Source organism: Topomyia yanbarensis, chromosome 2, assembly GCF_030247195.1.
Source record: "Topomyia yanbarensis strain Yona2022 chromosome 2, ASM3024719v1, whole genome shotgun sequence".
Taxonomy (NCBI): domain Eukaryota; kingdom Metazoa; phylum Arthropoda; class Insecta; order Diptera; family Culicidae; genus Topomyia; species Topomyia yanbarensis.
Genome location: NC_080671.1, coordinates 93,854,663 through 93,878,173, shown reverse-complemented (window position 1 = coordinate 93,878,173; position 23,511 = coordinate 93,854,663). Strand labels below are relative to the sequence as shown.

Here is a 23,511-nt window from a genome sequence, read left to right as displayed (position 1 = left end):
TTGCTTGCCTCTGTAGGTGATGATGTGTGTGGATTCACTTCGGCAGCCAGGTCTTATGTTTTGGGTAATTTTGCTATCTTATTCTGCTGAATAAATCATCTGGCCAAAGCCTCTACCTTATACTATGGTCACTTTAAAAACGCATTGCTATTTAATCTTGTAGCTCTTGGCAAGTCAGTCCTGGCACTGTTCTCGACTAATCCTGGCACTATACCGCTGACGTCGCACTTATTACGGTGATCTATCTTGGCGAGAGCGGCAGTGGTTTCGTCGGAATTGTTCACTCGACAAGCAGGAAGTGCAAGGACTCTGCTACTTATGCCTGAGCCCCTCGTTGAAACCTTCGTCCTGTCGGAGTGTTAGCTTCGTCCGATACCGGAGCGTATTGCTGAACCGAAGCAGTCTGCTACTGGCGCTGCTTCCTTCGAATCGGAATCGCTGAATATTCCCGTTAGCCGAATGTCCAACGTGGCCGAAGGCAAACCGATTGCACCAACCGTAGCTGAAATTTTGGCCTTTAATCCAAGTCCCTGCCATTGACATAGCGACAGACGAGTGCGGCGCAGGTTGGACCATCGGTTGACTCGGTGCCGGACAGGGCGAAACAGCTGCAACAGGAGCGGACCTAGTATGGGGTGTAAAGGTCATCAATTGCCATAGATCACCAAAATGCTCTGCGTGAACATTGTGAACAAAACAAACCAAACGAAATTGATCGCAACAACGATAAAATAATCTAAATTCTACCCAAACATTTGAAAATGAGAAAAAGGCAAAAGAAGTTTTGGTCGAATTCATTATAATTCTATTTAAAAATTGAATACTGTTTTATTTAGTTTGATTGCGCATCTTGTTTACATCAGACACACCCCTTAATTCATTGAGTACGTATTTCACTGCCTTTATAATCCTTTTGGAATCAGTTACAATAATCCTTTATAATCATTTTATAGGCCTTTTTCAAATGTTTAGCTGGAAATTCCTTGCTTCTTCAATGAATCATGTACAAGAAAAGTAAAAATGTTCAATTTAACGGAACAATGTATGATGCCGACATCAATTAAAAAATACAGCTGAGCGACCTTATTGGGAAAGTGTTAACATTTGGCAGCGAACCAAACCAAGTTTCTCATACTATGATCGAATCAACAAAAATTCCAAGATCATGTAAACAATCTCTTTGAACTGTCAAAAAAGTGAGGTTGAACATTACCATGCAACGTTCTCCACCGAGAGGTTCACTATAGTTTTTTTACATATCCAATGAACTTTGTACCGCGACTCACCACTTTATTTGCCGCGTTGCCAGGAAGCCAAGCAAAAATATACAAAACAGTGCTGCCCAAACACATATTTTGAGTCCCACCATTCTTGCAAAGGTGAAAAAAATACTCAACATTCTTGCATTTTTCAAATTTAAAAAAATCATTAAAAAATCACGATAGCTCTAAAAAGTCTCATTTCAGCGGAAATATTCTTAAAAATGTGTAGTCTTTTGAATAAAAATAAGAAAAAAGGGGGTTATGTCGGACGAGAAAGGTCTATTGCGATTTTTTTCGATTGCAGGCGGATTCACAACAAAAAGAGGCGGGATTGAAGTCTTATACATATGTTCTGTCTTGTCATTTTGCTGGAATCAAAAGAACTTTGCTTTGTTTGGCTGATTTAGACCAATAACGGAACGACTTTCATTTTAAATGTTTGCATCATTTGGTATTCGTTACCCTCATGCTGAATTTCGTCCACCCATCAAACCATGCCATTTTTTCTAGCGTTTCTAAACACGATGATATTGTAACAAATTTGGTTTGAGGATATAACTCTCATCTTTAAAATATTTTGTAATTTTTACCCGATTTCCATAACAATACTTCCTTAAAAACAATACCACATAATGCTAAACTTTTACGATTGACAACTCGCTTGTTCGTTTGGAATGACATTGACAGTTAAAATGGAATTCCAAACGAAACATGGCGTCGCTTTGTTATTCTGGTCTCTTTAGTTCGAACGTGTAAGAAACACAAATAAATCGATCTCGTTTTTTGTCATCAAACCGCGTGTTAATACTTTTCCAGTATTTCGACAGATAACAGACGTTTAGGCTCGATTTGAATCGTGTGTAAATACCCGCTACTGAAATTCCGAATAAATCAGGCGTCAGAAACACGTTTGGTAAACGTTTGTAGATGGCGCAGTGATCGATACAATGCAGTTAGAGTGCAGCTGTCAAACGAGTGTAGCAAACAGTTGCGCAGATGGCAACAGTGAAACACGGATTTCCAACGTTTATCAATTTGAAAGTTTACACAGGTTTTTGAAGAAGTTTTGTTCTAGCCTAAACGTCTGTTATCTGTGGTATTTCCGAAACAACCAGTTTTTCCTCTGTAATAGCGCACTCTCCCACACTTATATCCTGGTTTGGCATGCACGGCTTTTGAGCACCAACATGTACCTTATAATAATTTAGACAATTCAAAAGTGTGGGATAATAGACTCCTGTTTTCACCTCGTTTAGCGATACACTCGATTCCATTCTGCATATATAGCAGTTGATATTTACATTTGGTGAGTTACCAACAAATTTAATGACTGTAGAAACAATATTCGCAGCAGTGATCTTAATTTTTAAGTTGCCTTTTTCGTTCAAGAATTTTGCTGTCAATATCGAAATACGATTAGCGTAATAGCTGAAATTAAAGGTTTTAACGACCTGATCATCTAAACAGACAGGATTCGCTGTTTCATTCCTCACAAGTTTACCTCTTTTTTTCTTAGGTTCGTTGGTTTTCGGAAAATTACTTCCGTTGATGGATACACAATATTGTCTAGCTCGAATGTTCAGTTCTTTGTTGAGAAAAGGAACCGTTAGCTCTTTGATCCAGAGCCACTTAGTTAATAATGTCATTTTACAAATATGCGAGGATTTCTAGCCGATCGATTTTCTTTTCAATCAGAAATCTCTATACTTCAATCGGCACAGCCTCTACGTGTTCCTCAAGCGTAAGTCAACCTTCCGATGCACAATATCTTCATTGGCTACGTTGGATTCCTGAAATAAAAAGTAAATATCTAAATTAGCACTATTATGAATGATGCAAAAATGGTTATTGTAGACAACTGAAAGCAATATATGGTTTGATTATGATTTAGACTAAACATTCACTGAGTATATTCCCAACAAACAATTTAGCAGGATAATGGCTTAAACAGTTTTTGTTCAGCTTATTTTCTCGGATCAAAGGCTTGTTCAGCTTTCGTTGTTTGTTGGGTTTACTGATTGTTGCGTGCAGCAATGCGATTGTGATTTTAATAACGTTTATTCCGATTATAAATGTAATAAATTCTTGAATACATGTGAGAATTAGTAGAGAGGTTATGTGCGTATGTATGAACTACTCACTTTTAATGATCGTTAGTAATTCTCCTTCGGTCGAAAAGTGCCAGATAAGTTAGTAAACGCACGACCCAGTTTGTTTTTATAATGAATTTAGATTAAGCTTTAGATTCTAATTCAACTTATTTTCTTGTCCTATTCCTTAAAACGCCACCATAAATTCAATTTTTGTGAATTCGAATTCGGTCGTAACAACCTTGTAATTAATTGGTGAATTTAATACAAGCAGCGTAATTCATGAAATTCGATAATTATGCTACCTTTACACAAAATTTTAGGCAAACGTTAACTTTAGATTCACTCGATGAGTTCTATGTACGACTTTCACCTATTCTGTTAGTTGATGGAAAGGTTTTGGTCCAGCTCGTTCTTACTCAACCTCGGTTGACATTGATGTGACGATCCCCCGAATGTGCGACTGATTGGGATTGCTTGACGATGTCACTGATCTTCATCGATTGGCGAACAAGAGGTTTGCTGGCTCGACGTGGCGCTATCAACACTGATCGTTTTATCACTTATAGCCAAGGATGCAAAATGCCTACCTTTTCTACGGCCGTAATATTTTTGCCTGCATTCTCCTTTCTCCTACGACGCTTCTACCGTTCGCTACTACATTTTATTTTAAGTACCCTCAGAAAGCTTTTAAGTACGATAAATACAACTAAAAGTACTTTGAGCTGATGTGTATTTAGAATTAATTACTGTGCAGACTACATGAAAAACCGATACTCCATAGACTTATCCAGCTGCGTTGGTATACAATGTATTGTGTCGCTTTGACGTTTAATTTGGGAAGAAAACAAAACTTTTACACGGCGAATTGGGAGGGAAACAAACCCCTTCTGGGCCTGAGGGGAGGGCGGTAGTATACAAATGCGAGATCTCAGTGTGCGTATTTTAAACGTCAGATATCTCAATGAGATTTCTGTCAACAGTCTTGCCTTTTGCGTTGGGTTGTTAAACCGTTTAATAAGTGTCAAATGTAGGACACGTATTGGTTGATTTTATTAGACGACGTGTTCGGTCGATTATCACTGTAGCGAGCTGTCAAATAAAAATACTCTGCGGGGGATGCCACGTGCACAGATTTATCTATGTTTCGCAAATTTTCAATAGGCTGTGCAGATTTTTAAAACACAGTTTTCTGTTTTAATGCACAGATGTAATGTAATGCTCTATCATGCATACAATGCACAGATTACCACAGATTTCTCAATTTTTGACCTTGCGCTTAATTTTTGCATCGCGCGAAAAGCAAAAAAAAATGTCGCCGCATCTTAAATTGAGACAAATTTGAACGTTTTCCTTAGTACAGATTTTCACAGATTTTTAACTGGGCCGCGTCAGATTTTACAAAATCCCTGCGCAGATTATCATAAACCGTCTCCGTTTGTTCGTACCGTACAGAGCCCATCCACCGATCGGGTATCATTCACCGATTATTTTGACGTAAAAATCGTTTTATTTCGAATATTAAATGGAATTAAGAAATTGAAATTAAAGCGAAACATGGAAGCAGTACTTACAACATCAATACAAGATAAATTTTCAGTATTCATTTCTTATTATTTCGCCAAATAGTCATTTTTGTATATACTGCACCACATCAAGCGCCATTTTTGCGCTGTTGTTTTTTTGTCGCTTTAAAAGCTAACTTGCAATTTAAGGAAATAAAACTTTTATGGCTAATATTTCTAAGTAATCATTATACAAACAGAATGAACAAGGTATGCAGAGCACGTTTTAATCTTATGTTCTGCGAATAAAACCTTATTAATCCAGAATGCTCAAAATAAATAATGATCGGTAAACGGTTCTTTGAAAATATAGCGTCTTCCATTTACCGATCACGAAATAATTAATCTCATTTAGTCTGCTATTTCCAAAAGGTTTCTATAGTCCGATAAGCAACTGTAAGTGGGATTAGCTGTAGTTGAACGTGGTATGTAAATGTATTCCTTTCAAAACATATCTGGTTGAAATTCGGACGAAATATGCGAAAAATAACCAATGCTTTCCAATGATGAAGATGCGAATTGCCGAGTAGGTATCTACTTGTAATTTCTAGAATGCGTGAACGAGTGCCACTACAGATTCTCTTGATGTGTTAAGCTATTGCTCAAGTCTTCACATTTTAATAACGTAAAGCGGGTATCTTTGATCAACGAGGAAACTTTGAGCACATAGAATTTGTTTTAGTAACTGTAGTATAAGAAAATTCTCTTTAACAAAATCATCGAAACAAAAACAAAACGATTCCTGGAAAACTTCGGTGAAAGCACTTTGCATCTATGCAGGTAATTTTGTTTGCATTTGGGACGTAACAATATAGTTTTCTTTGGGGACGTAACAATATTTCTTTGGGGACGTAACAATATTGCCTCAAGGTATGCAATTTACACAACTTTTCGTTCGTTATTTCACTTTTTGATCCAATAATTCGACTGATCAAAGTTACCTCGAGAGCAAAGATTGTAAACTTACAATAAAATCATTATATTTTCACACAAAAACAAAATAAATCATCCAACAATTTGAATCTATGGCTACCTGCTTCAAAATTACGAACAATTACATCTAATTGTTATCATGAAAGTTATTCGAAAGCCGTTTGAAAATGTGATCAATGTTACCTCACCTTTCGGTAACTCGAATCAAACTACGGTTCGACTCTACACACCAAAATTTGGGTGTTGATTTCAGCAAAATTTTGCTGAATTTTCATCAGCTGAAAGTTTCAACTGATCGTCATACATGGTGCTGAAAAATCGTCAATTTGAATTGAACCTGTTTGACAGATTCTCTTTGCTGATAATTCAGGAATTAAAATTGTCAAATTGACATTGTCTACATTGGCCACCATCGACGGTTCCGGAAGCCCCGACGGAAGTATCCAAATTTATAATAATCATTACATTGATTTGTCGTAGTTGGCTAGACCGATTGTATCAAACTTAGTCTCAAATGAAAGCTTTTTTAACCCCGTAAACCTTCATTCCGATCCGACTTACCGTTGCAGAGTTACGGGTTGTGGCGTACGGTTACGTAGAAAATTCCACCGCCGATGAATGCACAAAGGTAAAAATTTGACTAGAATGTGTGTCAAACTACTTGCATTTGCAGTTCTAGGTCACTGGCGGCTAATCGAAGTATCGTTGACCACATTGACCATCATGGACAGATCCGGAAGTTCCCCGGAGAAGTATCCACCTACCAAAATTAACAAACTCACATCAGTTTAGCTGGGATGGTTGGGTCGATTTTAACGAACTTTTACCCAAATGAATGGTATACTATACCCATACACGTCTATGAAATTTCGTACGGATCGGTTATATCGTTCCGGAAATATAGACTGAACTTACATATGAAATTCCCATTTAAGCCGGAACTAAATTTTTCCAAAGGTATGATCCCATGAAATTTCAGAAATGGAACACTATTTTAGATGCCAAATATCTCTAAAATGCTTAAAACGTCGAGATTGTCTCGAAAATATTTCGGCTTTTTAGACATAAAATATCCGTCCTACACAAGGTGGGAACATTACTCTTATTCTCCCACCAGCTGATCAAGTAATTGAACTATTTCTCAAACCACCGATTACTGGTTATGATGATTTAAGTTTTCGATTCGGTCTATTTTTCATTTACAAAATTTTAGTAATCGAATACGTATTTTTTATATAGTTGTCATGTCATGTATAATAAAAATGTAAGATATACATTGGCAAATTTATAATTAACATAACCATTCCTTGTGTTCATGATTGAGAAAGGCACAATTGCACCGGTAGATGGATTAAAAAGGTTTTTAGTTTCTATTGTTGTAGTTTTGGAGTTGTCTGTAAAAATTTTTCAAATTTTCATTTAGTTTTAATGATGCGCGGTTGAAAGAAATGCGTCAGGTTAAAGTTGACCACTTTTTGATCGTAACACCCTTTAGGGTTGTGATTGATTACAGCAGATTAGGTATAGGTAAAAACTCTTTATCTAGTTTGATGTTTATTTAAGACTAAGCAACGGAGTATATGTTGTATCTCAGCATTCTTAAGGGGTTACTTATGTTGACGTCGGCCAAAAAATCGAAATTTATTTTATTCTTCTATCGTAGAGTTCAGGCTGCTAAGGTTTTATAAAGATCGGAGTAGTAGACGCAAAGTTATAGCGTTTTTCATCTTGCTCACCTATGGAGGCGTGGTTTATACTTGAAACTTTAAACGCGATTATCTCTATATCATGTTTTCCCAAAAACGTCTTTGCGGTGACTCCGATTGCCGAAAAAGTTTTCAACCGATCTCAAAACTTTTTCTTTTTTTTTCATAACCCTCCGAGCTCTCGATCGAAGCAGTTTGTTTTCTGGTGCTGTGCATAAAGTGAATAAGAATAAATATTGTCAGTGAAGGTCAACCATTGTTTGAGGCAATCTTTGTTCGTCGGTGCCCAGGCTGGTGAAGTGAATACCAGAATAGCCGGAATCGCCGCTATATAAGCTAAGTATTTTTTTTTCATTTCCCTTTCCCCGATCGGTCTCTACTTCTTCCCTTTCCCCTGAATATAAGTTTCATCTCTCGTTTACACCACGTGTTATCCTCGTGCCTAAATGGCCGAGGGCGAAGTAACATTGGATGGGAATGATATTCCCATGGACTTACCGGATAAACCCGAAATTACTCCCTCCCCTGATTCCCCCAGTCCTCCCCGTATTAAAACATACCCAGCCAGTTCAAATGGACCCTGGGTGGTGTATTTCCGGCCCAACACGAAATCGCCTAATATTCTAGAAATATCACGGGAGCTGACTGCTAACTACCCGTCCGTAGCTCAGATAACACGTGTTCGAGCTAATAAGATACGCGTTTTAGTGAATGACCTCGACCAGGCAAACCAGATTGCTCGCAGCGAGCGTTTTACGAAGCAATTCAAAGTGTATGTGCCTTGTAGAATTGTGGAGATCGATGGGGTCGTCGCCGAACCGGGTCTAAAGTGCGAAGACCTGTTGAAGTACGGGGTTGGCTGCTTTAAGGACCCTTCACTTCAAAAGGTGAAGATTCTGGAATGCAAGCAATTGTATTCCGCAAAAAATGAAGATGATAAGACAACTTATTCTCCGTCAGACTCGATTCGGGTGACTTTCTCCGGATCTGCTCTTCCCAACTATGTCCTCCTGGATAAGGTTCGCCTACCTGTTCGCCTGTTTGTACCACGGGTAATGAACTGCAGCAATTGCAAGCAACTGGGCCACACAGCCACTTATTGTGGCAATAAAAAACGGTGCGGCAAATGCGAGGGAGAGCATGAGGATGACGCTTGCGGTGGAGAAACTGAGAAGTGTATTTACTGCGGGGGCCCTCCGCATGCTCTTAAGTCATGCCCGGCGTACAAGCAGCGCGGGGATAAAATTAAGCGCTCCCTTAAAGATCGCTCGAGGCACTCTTATGCAGAAATGCTAAAGAATGCTTCGCCATCTGTCCCTTCCGAAAATTCCTTTGCTCTTTTGTCTGGTGTTGAGCAAGAATCTGACGACCCACAAGAGGGAACATCATTGGTTAACCCAGGGGAATCCAGGAAGAGGAGAAATCCAGCCTCCCCTACATTGCCTCGTAAGGGTGCCAAGGTGTCGTTCACTCAGAGTGCGCCATCTACAACCAATAAATCCAACGGAAGTGATGCACAAAAGCCGAAGCAATTTGCTCCAGGACTTGGAAATATTAATTCTAACAAGGAGTACCCACCACTTCCAGGGACACCAAAAACCCCAAGTGTCCCCGTTTTTCAAACAGATACTCAGTCCAGTAACGGACTAATGAAATTTTCTGACATAGTGGACTTAATTTTCACAGCTTTCAATGTTACTGATCCTCTTAAAAGCCTTCTGATACGTTTTCTCCCTATAGTGCAAACATTTTTGAAGCAGTTGACTACTAAATGGCCCCTCCTCGCAGCGATCGTATCCTTCGATGGCTAAGTCATCGAACGAGGTCACCGATTCGATCACTGTTCTACAGTGGAACAGCAGAAGTATCCTCCCGAAAATCGATTCCTTTAAATTTTTACTAAATAGTTTAAAATGTGATGCTTGGTTAACTTCCGATATAAATCTCAACTTCCATGATTTTAATATAATTCGTCTGGATCGAGAAAACCCCTATGGAGGAGTACTTTTGGGGATCAAAAAGTGCCATTCTTTCAACCGAATTAACCAGGCATTGAAATTGTCGCTTGTCAAGTTCTAATCAAAGGTAAAGACCTTTGTATTGCTACCATCTACATTCCTCCTAGAGCCTCGGTAGGGCACCGAACGCTTTGTAATATCACGGAATCCTTACCGGCACCGCGGCTAGTTCTGGGAGACTTTAACTCGCACGGTACGGAATGGGGCTGTCTTCATGATGATAATAGATCAACATTAATCCAAGATCTTTGCGATAATTTCAACATGACCATCTTAAACACGGGAGAAATGACGCGGATTCCTACACCACTAGCACGCGCAAGCGCGTTGGATTTGTCGCTTTGCTCGACATCGCTACAGTTAGATTGCATGTGGAAGGTGATCCCTGATCCCCACGGTAGCGATCATTTGCCTATCGTGATTTCAATTGCTAACGGTTCAAGACCATCGGAAACAATCAATGTCTCGTATGACCTCACACGGAACATTGATTGGAAGAGTTACGCGACCGTGATATCCGTTAAAATCGAATCCACTCAAGAACTTCCTCCGGAGGAAGAGTACAGGTTTTTGGCTGGCTTGATTCTCGACAGTGCGAATCAAGCTCAGACTAAACCAGTACCCAGCGCGAATACCCATGGACGCTCTCCCACCCTGTGGTGGGATAAAGAGTGCTCAGAGCTGTACGCGGAAAAGTCCACTGCATATAAGGCCTTCCGGGAAGACGGGTTACCCGCTAGCTATCAACAGTACGCGTCGTTAGAAAGGCGAATGAAGAGTCTAATGAAAGCCAAAAAACGCAGTTATTGGCGCCGGTTCGTCGACGGGTTAACGAGAGAAACAGCGATGAGCACTCTTTGGGGTACGGCTCGACGTATGCGTAACCGTAATAGTACCAACGAGAACGTGGAATATTCAAACCGTTGGATATTCGCTTTCGCCAAGAAGATCTGTCCGGACTCTGTCCCGGTACAGAAAACGTGCCGCGCCGCGTCTCCTCACGATACCGCGAACGAAACACCGTTTTCGATGGTGGAGTTCTCACTTGCTCTCTTATCATGCAACAATAACGCCCCAGGGTTAGACAGAATCAAATTCAACTTGCTGAAGAATCTGCCTGACACTGCAAAAAGGCGCTTGTTGAATTTATTTAACAAGTTTCTTGAGGGTAACATTGTCCCTTATGAATGGAGGCAAGTGAAGGTCATCGCCATCCAAAAACCAGGAAAACCAGCCTCCGACCACAACTCGTATCGGCCGATTGCAATGCTGTCCTGTATTCGGAAGTTGTTCGAGAAAATGATCTTGTTTCGCCTCGACAATTGGGTTGAAGCAAATGGCTTACTGTCAGATACACAATTTGGCTTCCGCAAAGGGATGAACGATTGCCTTGCGTTGCTTTCTACAGAAATTCAAATGGCCTATGCTAACAAAGAGCAGATGGCATCAGTCTTCTTGGATATTAAGGGGGCTTTTGACTCAGTTTCTATCAACATTCTGTCAGAGAAGCTGCACCAGCATGGTCTTTCGCCAATTTTAAATAACTTTTTGCTAAACCTGTTGTCGGAAAAGCACATGCACTTTTCGCATGGCGATTTAACAACATCGCGATTTAGCTACATGGGTCTTCCCCAGGGCTCATGTCTAAGTCCCCTACTCTACAATTTTTACGTGAATGACATTGACGATTGTCTTGCCAATTCATGCACGCTAAGGCAACTTGCAGACGACGGCGTGGTCTCTGTTACAGGGCCCAAAGCTGCCGACTTGCAAGGACCATTACAAGATACCTTGGACAATTTGTCTGCTTGGGCTCTTCAGCTGGGTATTGAGTTCTCCACGGAGAAAACTGAGTTGGTTGTTTTTTCTAGGAAGCGTGAGCCGGCGCAACTCCAGCTTCTATTAATGGGTGCAACGATCAACCAGGTTTCAACTTTCAAATATCTCGGGGTCTGGTTCGACTCTAAAGGTACCTGGGGATGTCACATTAGGTATCTGAAACAGAAATGCCAACAAAGGATCAATTTTCTCCGGACAATAACTGGAACATGGTGGGGTGCTCACCCAGGAGACCTGATCAGGTTGTACCAAACAACGATATTGTCGGTGATGGAGTACGGGTGTTTCTGTTTCCGCTCCGCTGCGAACATACACTTCATCAAACTGGAGAGAATCCAGTATCGTTGCTTGCGCATTGCCTTAGGTTGCATGAACTCGACCCATACGATGAGTCTCGAAGTGCTGGCGGGCGTTCTTCCGCTAAAAAATCGATTTTGGGAACTCTCATATCGATTGCTCATCCGATGCGACATTCTGAACCCGTTGGTGATTGAAAACTTCGAGAGGCTCGTCGAGCTTAATTCTCAAACCCGATTTATGTCCTTGTACTTCAACTACATGGCACAGAGCATTAATCCTTCTTCGTATACTCCCAACCGTGTTCGTTTCCTAGATACTTCTGATTCTACTGTATTCTTCGACACATCCATGAAGGAAGAGATTCATGGAATCCCGGACCATATACGCCCGCAAGTGATCCCCAATATATTTTATAATAAATTCCGAGAAGTCGACTGTGACAAAATGTTCTACACTGACGGATCAAATCTCGATGGGTCCACTGGCTTCGGTATCTTCAACAATACTATCACCGTTGATTCAAGCTCAATGATCCTGCTTCAGTTTACGTCGCAGAGTTAGCTGCAATTCAGTACACCATTGGGATCATCGACACTCTGCCCACAGATCACTACTTCATCATTTCGGACAGCCTCAGCTCTATCGAGGCTCTTCGTTCGATGAAGCCCAAAAAGCAATTCCCATATTTCCTGGGGAAGATACGGGAGTCCTTGTGTACGTTATCTGAAAAATCTTACCAAATTACCTTTGTTTGGGTCCCCTCTCATTACTCTATCCCGGGCAATGAAAAGGCCGACTCATTAGCAAAGGTGGGCGCATTAAATGGTGACATATACGAAAGACCAATCTGCTTCAACGAATTTTTTAGTATTTGTCGACAGAGGACACTCAACAGCTGGCAAACCTCGTGGAGCAATAGTGAACTTGGACGATGGCTACATTCCATTATCCCAAAGGTATCAACGAAGCCTTGGTTCAGGGGGATGGATGTGGGTCGGGATTTTATTCGTGTAATGTTCCGACTTATGTCCAACCACTACACCTTAGATGCGCATTTGCGGCGTATTGGGCTTGCGGAGAGTTGTCTGTGCGCTTGTGACGAGGGCTATCACGACATCGAGCACGTTGTCTGGGTATGCGCCGAGTATTTGGACGCCAGGTCTCAGTTAAAGGATTCCCTTCGGGCCCGAGGTAGACCACCCAATGTCCCAGTCCGAGATATGCTGGCAAATCGTGATTTCCCATATATGTCCCTTATTTATACTTTCATAAAAACGATAAATATCCCAATTTAGCCCCTCTCTTTTTATTTCTCGTTTTAAGAAGTTTCCTCCTGCCGTGTGGAACCGATCAGCTCCAGACTGCCACTGTGTAACCGCCGTCGCCCTTACCACTGCGGAAACTGGACCGAGAGCGACTCGAGGTCCGATGACTTTTGAAGGATTCCCCGCGGGTCCGAAGAGTACCATCCGCCAATCCGACCTACTGGACTGAGGCGCTGATTGGTTTCGCTGATCTCCCGTTTGGCCGAAAGTTGCAAGTTTTGCTCTCTCCCAGTCACCATCTTCTCTCCCCTGTCCTTGATACAACTGCTTCTATACCGATTTTGGAAATAATCTGAATATCTTGACCAAGCATAAGTCTCCGATAAAAAATCAAATTTGTATTCCGTATTCCTAGTTTTAAGATATTTTTAATTTTACCTCTTTGTTAAAACTATTGTCCCCCATCTTGTAAATAGAATTGTATCCCTAGTTTTAAAACACCGGTGAAATTTTTCATAAATATTTGTTCCCCCTTTTGTGTACCAAACTATATTGTTAGTTTTAAGATAACTGTAAATATTTCCTAAAAACTATTACTATTGAATTCCTTGTTTAAAATTTTTTCACAAAAGAAAAATTTTGCCCCCTCTCTTGTATATAGAATCTTATTTCTAGTCTTAAGATAGCTGTAAAATTTTTCTCTTTCATAAAAAAAAAATATTACAACATTGTAACCTCCTAGTTTTAAAATATCCAAAATGTAAAAACAAAAGAATTTGGCACCGCCAAGCTAACGCATTTGTGCCTATCAAATAAACGAAATGAATATAAAAAAAACTTTTTTTTGGCTTGTTCGTAATTTAACTTGAATGATTCCATTTTTCGACAAACTTTTTATATTAATGTTATAAATTTTTAAATTATTTTTTTCAGGTTAAAATAGTGTTTTCTTTTTAAATTTTTAAATTTCCAAAAAGGAGAAAAGGCTTTCAAGTGGATTTTGCAAATTGGCCATTGTACTGCTTTAGGCGTATAACAAGTATTTCATAAAACTATGGCTACATATCTTTACAAAAATTCAAACATTTCCCGTATCTCAACATGTATACAGTATCCGATCCGAAAAAGAGAATTTTGACAGTTGACTTTTAAGCCGCAATCATATGTTTATCGAGATATGTATTCTGATGTTGTAGACAGCCGGAATTAAAAAAAAACAGTTTATTCTAACCTTAAAAAGACCAATATTCATACCGGGACATTTTTGCGCGAAATGTTAGAAATGCAATAGAAAGAACAATATATATGTTTCTATACATGTAAATGAAGATGTAGAAAACACCTCTTTTACGAATGTATTGGAAAAAATGAATTTTCGAAATATAGGAGTATGTATTGCGCACTTCCCACCAACCTGGACTCCGCACTTTTAAAGTGCGAGTGATCTCAAAACTGCGAGCTGTCAAAAACATGTATTTCAAGTGATAGAGATGGTACTTTCATAGACAGACCAGTCGAACTAACCGGTCTATGAGAAGAATTTAATGGAAGAATGGTAAGTGCGCAGTGCGGTTAGAATCCAGTTTTTAGTGCCACAAGCAATACATGCTTGATAAACGTACATACATCGTGGTTCGTTGCGCCACTGTATGACGTAACGTATACTGTTAGTTGTAATGATAATGCATATTAATTGTCTACGATCAGGGAAGCATTTATAACGACAATGCAACGAAAGCTTTGAATTTCAGTTTTCAGTCCTCAGTGCTGTGTGACAAAGCACGTCAAGCGCGAGCCGTGCGAGAAAATGGAAAAAATAAAACTCTACAGTAACCTAGTCAGCCCACCGGGTAGGACGGTGCAACTAACCGCAAAAGCAATCGGCCTTGATCTCGAGTTTCAGTAAGTTATTCTCTATAAATATGAACAAACCAACAGTAATATAATCCTGTTTTCCAGCTCGATAGATATTCTAAGCAATGAGCAACTTTCGGAGCAATTCATTAAGGTTTTCGTTATACTTCGCTCATAGTAAAATATTTTACGCGCGTATGCTAATGAAAAACAACTTTTCAGATGAACCCCCTGCATACCATTCCGGTGATCGGCGATAGTGGAACCATTTTGTACGACAGCCATGCGATCGCCATTTATCTGATAATGAAGTACGCTCCTGAAAGCACTCTTTATTCGCAAGATCCGGCAAAGCAGGCTAAAATCAATGCGATCTTACATTTCGAATCTGGTGTTCTGTTTGCCAGATTGCGCTTCATGGCGGAGATCGTTAGAGAGGCCAGCGACATGTCCGAAATTCCTCGTGATCGTCTGGACTATGCACTGAAAGCTGTTGAATTGCTGGAAGCTTTGCTGATGGACAAATATCTGGCAGGAAGTCACATGACACTGGCAGATATCAGCTGTATGACTTCGTTTTCCAACATGGATTGTTTTCTTCGGCTCGATCGCGAAAAGTTTCCCAAAGTTTTTGCATGGTTTGAGAGAATGAAGGAGATACCCGGCTACTGGGAAATCAATCAAGCGGCTATCGATCAATTTGGTGATCTTATTCGAATGATTTTCGAGAGCAATAAGAAAAAAGAAAATCGTTTGTATGAGTGACTAAAAAAGGAATACATTTTGTTAAATTTGCAAATTTGCTCGAGTAATTTGCAGTGTGTTTTGTGCTACATTTCTCGTTTATACATTTAATAAATTTCTGTAATAACCGTGTTACCACTTGAACCAATTTTTATTCGCCACAAAAGCAAACTGATGACTGGAATATATAACAATTATAAAAAAACTGCTTGGCAGATTCGTACAATCTCTTTAGAAAAAGTTTGTAGTTCGCCGACTTTCGGCCTACTGTTCTTCAACCATCGTCGGACGCAAAAACTTATATTACACATCTTCCATTTACTCGCACTATCGTTCGCTCTCCACCGCTTGGTGGACGATCACTCCTTCTCAACTGTGTGCCAACTGTCAAAATTTGCTTTGCCCTCCAATTCCGAACGATCCGTTAATCGTCCAACACAGCCGTTGATGACAAATTAAAGAGAAAACTTTTTTCTTTCGTTGACTGCTATGCACCGAGCTAGGATACTAACGGGTTTTCCGGAATTTATCCCCAAAGTGAAGTTTGACATTTGCCTTTTGAGCCCTAATCATATGTTTATCGAGAACATTACTCAGTAACAAATTTAAGCGAATCGATGGAAAGCGCAACGAAGGCTTACTTCCAATCCTTTCATGGATTCCACGTGATTCATTTCCGCTCAACCTATACTACTTTGATTCTGCTAATATACACTACACCGCCTATTTATGAATAAATACACTGCCAATCAAAAAGCCGTTTTGGATTCTTGTATATTTATTGCTTCGAGATTGCCCCATTCAGATTTACAATAGTACTAGATATTAGTTCGATGCTTTGTCGCAGTTTTTTGTCTTCTTTCTCTATATCTTCTCAAATAAGTTTAATCGCCTACAACTACAAATAAAATGATCTGATAAGAAGGAAGGTTTGATTCAATGCGTAACATTCGATATCATTTGGTTATACTTAAACTGTGCAAAAGAAATATATTCCAGTTAATATTAAGGGGAGCGTCTAGTGTAAAGTTCTCAAACCGAAAGTTATTTTGTTTTACGATTTTGAAGGCAAGGCACGATCTATTTATACATTCTTTGAAAAAAATATTTTCAGTCACGCAGAGCCACCCATACGAGCGTTCCAAGAGTAGAAGTCCAACCATTTCAACGTCGAGGAGCGCTACGGCGAACACGATAACTCTTGATGAAATTGTCTGACACAGGAAATCCAATAAGATTTGTAAAGCTTAGACTTGTAGTTACTCGATAAACTTAAAAAATGAAAAAGTTCGAGTTTCGGAAAATGGCTTCATGAAAAATCTCATATTTTACTGTAAAATCCGCTCTTTTTTCTTCAAAATAATAGGGAGAAATTTTTTAATTCGGTTTTCTGTGGTTCATCGATAGGCTACACATATGGTGCATTTTCATAAAAAAAAACCAAGTCAATTCGTTGATTAGATTTTGAGTTAACGTGTTCGCCAGTTTGAAAAACGCGGTTTCGAGAAAAACGCTATTAAAGGGTGTCCCACAGCAAATTGCATCACGGAAAAAACGCTGTGGAAAATGGGTCATATCCTCTTTGGGGTAAAAGTAGTTTAGAGTGTATTGTTTACACAGTATTTTCATCGCTGTCAGTTTTTCGAATATTGTTACTGATAGATTGATATCTGTGTGTGTTATAGCAAATAAACGCGAAGAATGCATGGCTGTTTAAAACAAAAGAATTCTAAATTAGTGTACAGGAGATAGGGAAAATTAGGGAAAGCAGCCGTCGTTTCAAATATCGTTTTAGTCGAAGGTCGCATGCTTGTCCTAGCCAGTAACAGTTATAGTTACAAAGGAGGAACTTTTTCGGCTCTCAAATTCTTTTGAGCTGAGCACAACCAAGTTCAACCATTCTTTTTGCAAATGAAAATGTTTTTTTGGAAATCGATTCTTTACCTTTGCTCGTACGAATATAAAAACGTTGATAACATGGTGCGGAGTGGTGAATACAAATGTGATCGCTGTTCACGGTGAACGTTCGCTTTCGAAAACCCGATTGCATTCTGACAAACTATAAACTGCTCGTTGAGCGTGAAATAGTTGTTCGTGGCTGCAACTGTTCACGACGCCGTCCACGACGAACAAAGAAAGGTATTCAACACATGTTCACGTTCATTTTCACGGACATGTCCCGCTTTTCGCGGTTCCGCTTGGTTTTCAGCCCGGCACCTCAGTCAGGAACCCCATGTCGCAGTATCCATGGTGAAACGCTAGTTAGTAGATGTCTCGTGCTGTTTCTCGGACCCCCGACGTTTTGCATGATAATCGCTATTGCGTCAATTGCCTTCGCCGACTTTTCGTAGGCGTAGTCGACATTACTTTTGAAGCTCAACCGGTTGTCATTTATCGCTCGCAATTGCAAAAATTCCATGTGATACCGCTTAGCAGTTGATGACCAATAGCATCTCCGTCTTGTGGTGTCGTTCATCCAGTTCTCGATCACGTCTATTGCCTACGTCATCGACACCTCCACTTTTTTAAGTGTCTCACCAATCACCATTTGTGACACGTCGTCAGCGAAACCCACGATTTTCACTTTCCTGGCAGCCGCAGTGTCAATACTCCATCGTACATCCGGTTCCGAGTAGGACCGTGAATGGAGCTCTTAGGAATACCTGCTATGACTCGCACTGCCTTCAGCCCGTTCGTTCGTTTCGCATAGCAGCACTCTGCTCTGGAAGCAGCACTTCAGGATCTGGCATAGATATTCAGGGACCCTTATTCTCTGCAACGCCACGCTGTGGCGATGGCTCCCCAGCTGACGCTGTTAAATACATTCTTCACATCTATCGTGACCACAGCACAGTGTCGATCATTTCTTCTGTTTAGATGCTTTCTTCGAGCACTGAACGAATTGCATCCACTGTCGATGCTCCTTTGCGGAATCCGAACTGCATCTTGGACAGCACACCTCCGTGTATTTCGTCAGCCTGTTATGGATGATTCTTTCCAGGAGCGCTTCCAGCAAATATAGGCCAATACGAGGTCGGATAGTCCGGTGGTTTCCCTGGCTTTCGCCTGCTTCTATACCTTCCACACCTCGGGGAAGTTGCCTTCATCTAGACACTACCGCAGTCCATGTCCTGAACATGTTCGAGTATGCCAGGATTGCAGTTTTCAGCACCATGTTTGGTATTCCATCCGGATCGGGGTCGTTCTTTGATGTTAGTCGCTTCGCTGCTTCTGCAAGCATTACGTTAGGCACTTGTTGGTCGTCCGTGTGTACCCCTACTTCTTCGCCGTACGGTATCGGTGACCAGGTAGTTAGAGAGTGCTTCGGGAAGAGACGCTCAAAGATTATCGTCATCTTACCCGTATTTCGGCTGGTGTCAACGGGTCCTTCATCATCGCTATCACGACTCGTTTCTCGTCACCCCAGGGATTGGAGTACACCTGACTTTCTAAACTGACCTCATCCAGGTCTTTGCACGCAATCACTGTCTCTGGGCTTAAAGCTTTATCTTCTGCCTCTTCGCCCAGTGATTTGGCCATAATCACCTGCATACGCGAGCTGTTAATCGTGGGATCCCCTTCAAATCGAAGAGCATCTCACGTTTTTGGGTACGTCTAGTTCTTACCACGTTTTCACCCAAATCCCTCAACTCCGGGTCTTCTCTTAGCTTCTTGAGGAGCGCTGCATACGTCGTAGCATCATTAGCTTTGACTACCACCATTTCTCTCTTTGGCGTCTTCTGCTGAGCAGGGGCTTTTTCCTCTTTTACACTTTTTTCTCCTGCTTCCGGTGTTTCTTTTGCTTCTCTTTTCGACCTACAGCTATCTCCTGTTGAGTGGTGTCGTTTCCTTCGACAAAGAGAGCGTCCTCGCGTAACTGCCTCTGGGGCCCGCCTGGTCTTCCATCTCCTGGCAAGCATGTTGCCATCTTTGGAGTCATGGAAACTGACGTGTTCTCCATTCCAACCAACTTCTCTTTCCTCTGTGCCGAGGAGCTAAGAAAACGGTAGCCGTTGTCGACGCCAATACACGCATAGCCACCTCAGCCCTTATTGTTGCCGTTTTGTAGTCCTTCACAGCAGATACTAGCGACTCTGAGAAACGTCTCCGTACCGTAGTAACAATTGTAGTTTTGCGATATTCTTGAAACCATTCTTGAAATTTAAATTGCATTTGAAGTGCGCTATAAAACCTGAATTGTTATTTGGGTAATACCCTTATGGAAATTGTTTCTCACGTCCACAAACTTGTTGAGCTCCTCCACCAAGCACTAGCGCTGCCACTACTTTACTACTGCTACTACTTTCAGCTTCTCTGGAGTTTTTCTCAACCAGTTCTGCTCTGGCTGTTGTTGCTGCTGCAGCTACTGCTGCTTCTCCTCCTCCTACTCTCGATGAACTACTTTAGCTGCTGCTGGTGATGGTGACCTGACGAAACCACCACTGGCGAACGGATTCGCCGCGCCTACATTGTAAGTGTGTTTGTTTACCATTTTATTGGTTCCCAACTCCGGGCCGCTATCTCCACTCGTATGTAATCGCCTCCTGTGATCTCATGGTTATCTATGCAAGCAGGGAAGTCGTGCTAGGGCTGTCACTATCCTTCATGGGGATTAGTGTTTTGATCGGCGTAAAATCGGGAATGGTCCATTCGAACCACCGAACTATTGGTGACGAGTTTTGAACGTACCTGGAAACCTGCCTAGATTTTAGAAAGGGGCGGAGGCAGCCGTACTGTTAGCCCACTCGCTATTTCAGGTCGGTCTCATTTTACCTTACTCATGGAATAGGACAGCATGCCTGTCCGCCCAAAGTCGCCGTCGTGATCCGTGTTCTGTCCGTTGACGTTAGCCATGACCAGTATGCCGGATGTTACTGGCGTCGATCCCGATGGCCTCCGGTGGGGCAAGAGTGCTTTTAGACTAAGATAATATCTTAGCAGAAGCGGCACTGTCTCACTTCGTCAGAGTTGCTATGGGAATTGTGGCTTTTTTAGGGATTTAGCACAGCCCAATGCTGGCCAGATACCACCATATCCTAGCAAGACTTCCCAACACGTAGTAGGTCCGGAAGGAGGAGGTCTGTAAACCTATGAACTTCTGTCCCAGTCCGTATGTGATTTTGTACTTATCCCAGGTAACCAATAAGCATGCAAAATGCATCTTAACAGCTACCTGATAAGCATTTAAGTCATTTTAAATGCTATTTAAAAGTCGCTTTTGGTGAAATATACGGCCACTCTACTGCTTGCTGTGCCAAGAAAATGCTGTTTTACTGCTGTTGAGTTTTTGAATGCTGATTAACAACAGATATGCATAAAGGATGCAAATTTACTGCAAGAAGCATCCGAAATGCAAATTATATGCTATTTTACTGCATACACTAATGCTTGTTGGTTAGCTGGGATGTTTGTGTGTCAAATCCTGTCACTGAATTTTATCAGAGATGGCTGAGCCGATTTGCACATACTTCGTTTCAGACGAGCGGTATAATGTTTTCATAGGCTGCTTATGATTTGTTATCGACCGTAGTTTTGGTCCTGAAGTTACGCGTTGAAGAGTGCGGTCACATAGTACATTTCCATGTAAACTGATACAACCATAACGCAAAATTGCTTGTATTTGCAGGGTTACACACTTAGAAAAAATGAAAATTACATGTGACGTAAACATTACGACGTATTTTGCTGTCTAATATTGGAATTTTACATGTTTTGACATGTGAAATAAAATATTGTGTCTCTTTTGATGTAGAACTCGGCTCAATGGAGATGGAGAATTATGAAAAAAGCACATTTTTACATGTTCTTGAATGTAAATTCAAACGAATTGTGACGCTCCTTTTATGTGCATCTTGTGAGATGCAAATATTTTAAAGTGTAGATCACTAAGGCTGTGAACCATTTGGCAATTTTTTTAACCTTTAGTTAAAATTTGACAGTTCGAAAGTTATTTTCTCTTGAATGGAAAAATTTAACCGAGAGAGCAAACCATTTCAAAAATTGCCATATGGATAGTTATTTAGAATTGACAGCTCGATGGCCACAAGTTAGTAGAGGTGTGAACATTTGTCGATATTGTTAAATTTATTTATTTTTTTATTACATTAAGTATGACAGTCATAGCTTCGAAAAGTAAACATCCACATCATGAAATAACCCAAACAAATCTTAACACAACACGCTATCGTTTCCATCTTTATCCCTTAATTTTGTATTGAAAAATATTGGCAACCTCAATTAGGTACAGAAAATGTTTCCACCTTTTTATTCTGCATCATGGGCAATATTTTAACCATCGAGCTGTCAAATTTAACTGTCGCTTTGTCAATTTTAACTATGCTCCAGAGTAGGGTTATTTTGCAAATAACTTTCGAAGTGTCAGTTTTTAACTAAAAGTTAAAAATTTCACCAAATGGTTCACAGCCTAAGCAAAGTCGAGTTGACCACATTCGCCACATACGATCGCTCTTGATCTCGTTTGAGCAGAAACTGAAAAATGTTCAAAGGAATGAGAAATCAAATTTTGATCTGATGCCTTTAAAATGCAGAATAAAAAAATAAAATGCAGAATAAAATAAATAAAAAGCTTTTGGAAAACAATCGTCTTTCTGGGACTTTTTCCTTTCCTATTTGACAATTTTAGAAAGGATTCGCGTGATTACTTTGCAAATCGGCAACCTAAAACTGTTGACTGATATAGGTTTTCTGGTCTTCCAACAATAATTTGGTTTGAAACATTTTCATATTTGCATCATACATAGAGTAGAATGGGATGAAATAGGTATGGGGATACAATAGGTATAGGGCATTCGCATTATCTTTGCTATGTTATTGCAGAGGTCGCTTATCTTGTGTGAATTAGATACACGATAGAAAACATCGTTGACGACTCGTTTCGTCTGTTACCGTAGATCAGCTGTATTAGTTACGGCGTCATTTATGTTTTTGCGTGTTGTTCTGCGAAAACGCATTGTCTATCGTACCAAAGGCCTTAGTAGAAAGGTACGCAAAGAGTGCGCAGAGAGTGAGCCAAAAAAGTCTATCTATCAAGCAAAATTAGAATTCAGCTTTGCTGCAGAGATGGATTCCAATTGTGCTCGATAGGTAGACTTTTTTGACTTCACTCTTTGCGCAACTGTTCTCTATGAACTGTGTTTCGTACATTTACAGTACATTTAAGCAATGTAAAAAATATCAAGTGAGTTTTTTCTTACGTAAAAAAAATTAATGCTGAACACGAGTTCGGTGTTGGTTTTTCGATATTTTTGTTTTGAAAAAAATACGGACATCAACATGAAACTAACGCTTGGGGACACGATAGGTCAGCCGTTTGGGGGAACTATGGGTCACTACTGACCGTCTCGTGGCTAATTAACCACGTGGGCTGGAATGAACAACTGTAATTCCACACTCTGGCGACGACGAGGACACCGAAGAAGTCATTCGCTGGCACAAAACCAGACGCAGTTGCTGAAACAACATGTTTTTTCAACATTTCCTTTCGCTGTTTCATGATTCGAATGACGTCAATTTAATTTTTAAATAATCTGCAGTATTAATGCTCTTCAAATAAAAGTTGAACCGGTGATTTTCTAGACGTATACATCGTATAATTTAACCTCGAATATAGTGACCTATCATATCCCCAGATTTTAGAAACATCGAAAAAAGGACCCTCGCCATATTGAATTTAGCTTGAAAAATATTTAGCGAGGCATAAAACCACTATTGCCAAAACGTTGCCAGATCTATAACCTTTCCAAAGCAAAAATACCATCGCACAAGTTCGCCAAAGAAAACTGACCTACTTGACCCCGCTCTACTCTATATATTCCTATATTTATTTAAACTTATCCAGATAGAACTTGGGCCGTTTTTGAATGTAACTGTGATGTAATTTCGTGATATGGCCACATTTGTAAACATAGCCGTTTA

The 23,511-nt window shown here is 40.4% G+C and overlaps 2 protein-coding genes across 3 annotated transcripts in view; one reads left to right on the top strand and one right to left on the bottom strand.

The window, feature by feature from the left end:
* The window catches only part of LOC131678850 (glutathione S-transferase E14-like), a 34,155-nt gene that overhangs the window by 9,744 nt on the left and 900 nt on the right, over positions 1 to 23,511 (bottom strand). Inside the window, exon 2 of one of the 2 annotated variants that reach the window (XM_058959256.1) lies at positions 2,764 to 3,052. The exons of the other annotated variant lie outside the window; for it this stretch is intronic. Coding sequence (XP_058815239.1) covers positions 2,764 to 2,908 — 145 coding nt within the window. The 5' untranslated portion in view covers positions 2,909 to 3,052. The remainder of the gene's footprint in view (positions 1 to 2,763; positions 3,053 to 23,511) is intronic. 2 annotated transcript variants of the gene reach the window in all.
* On the top strand, positions 14,742 to 15,711 carry LOC131678851 (glutathione S-transferase 1-like). Its single transcript, XM_058959258.1, has 3 exons — positions 14,742 to 14,880; positions 14,938 to 14,986; positions 15,055 to 15,711. The coding sequence occupies exons 1-3, from the start codon at positions 14,786 to 14,788 to the stop codon at positions 15,595 to 15,597; spliced, it is 687 nt and encodes a 228-aa protein (XP_058815241.1). The 5' UTR covers positions 14,742 to 14,785; the 3' UTR covers positions 15,598 to 15,711.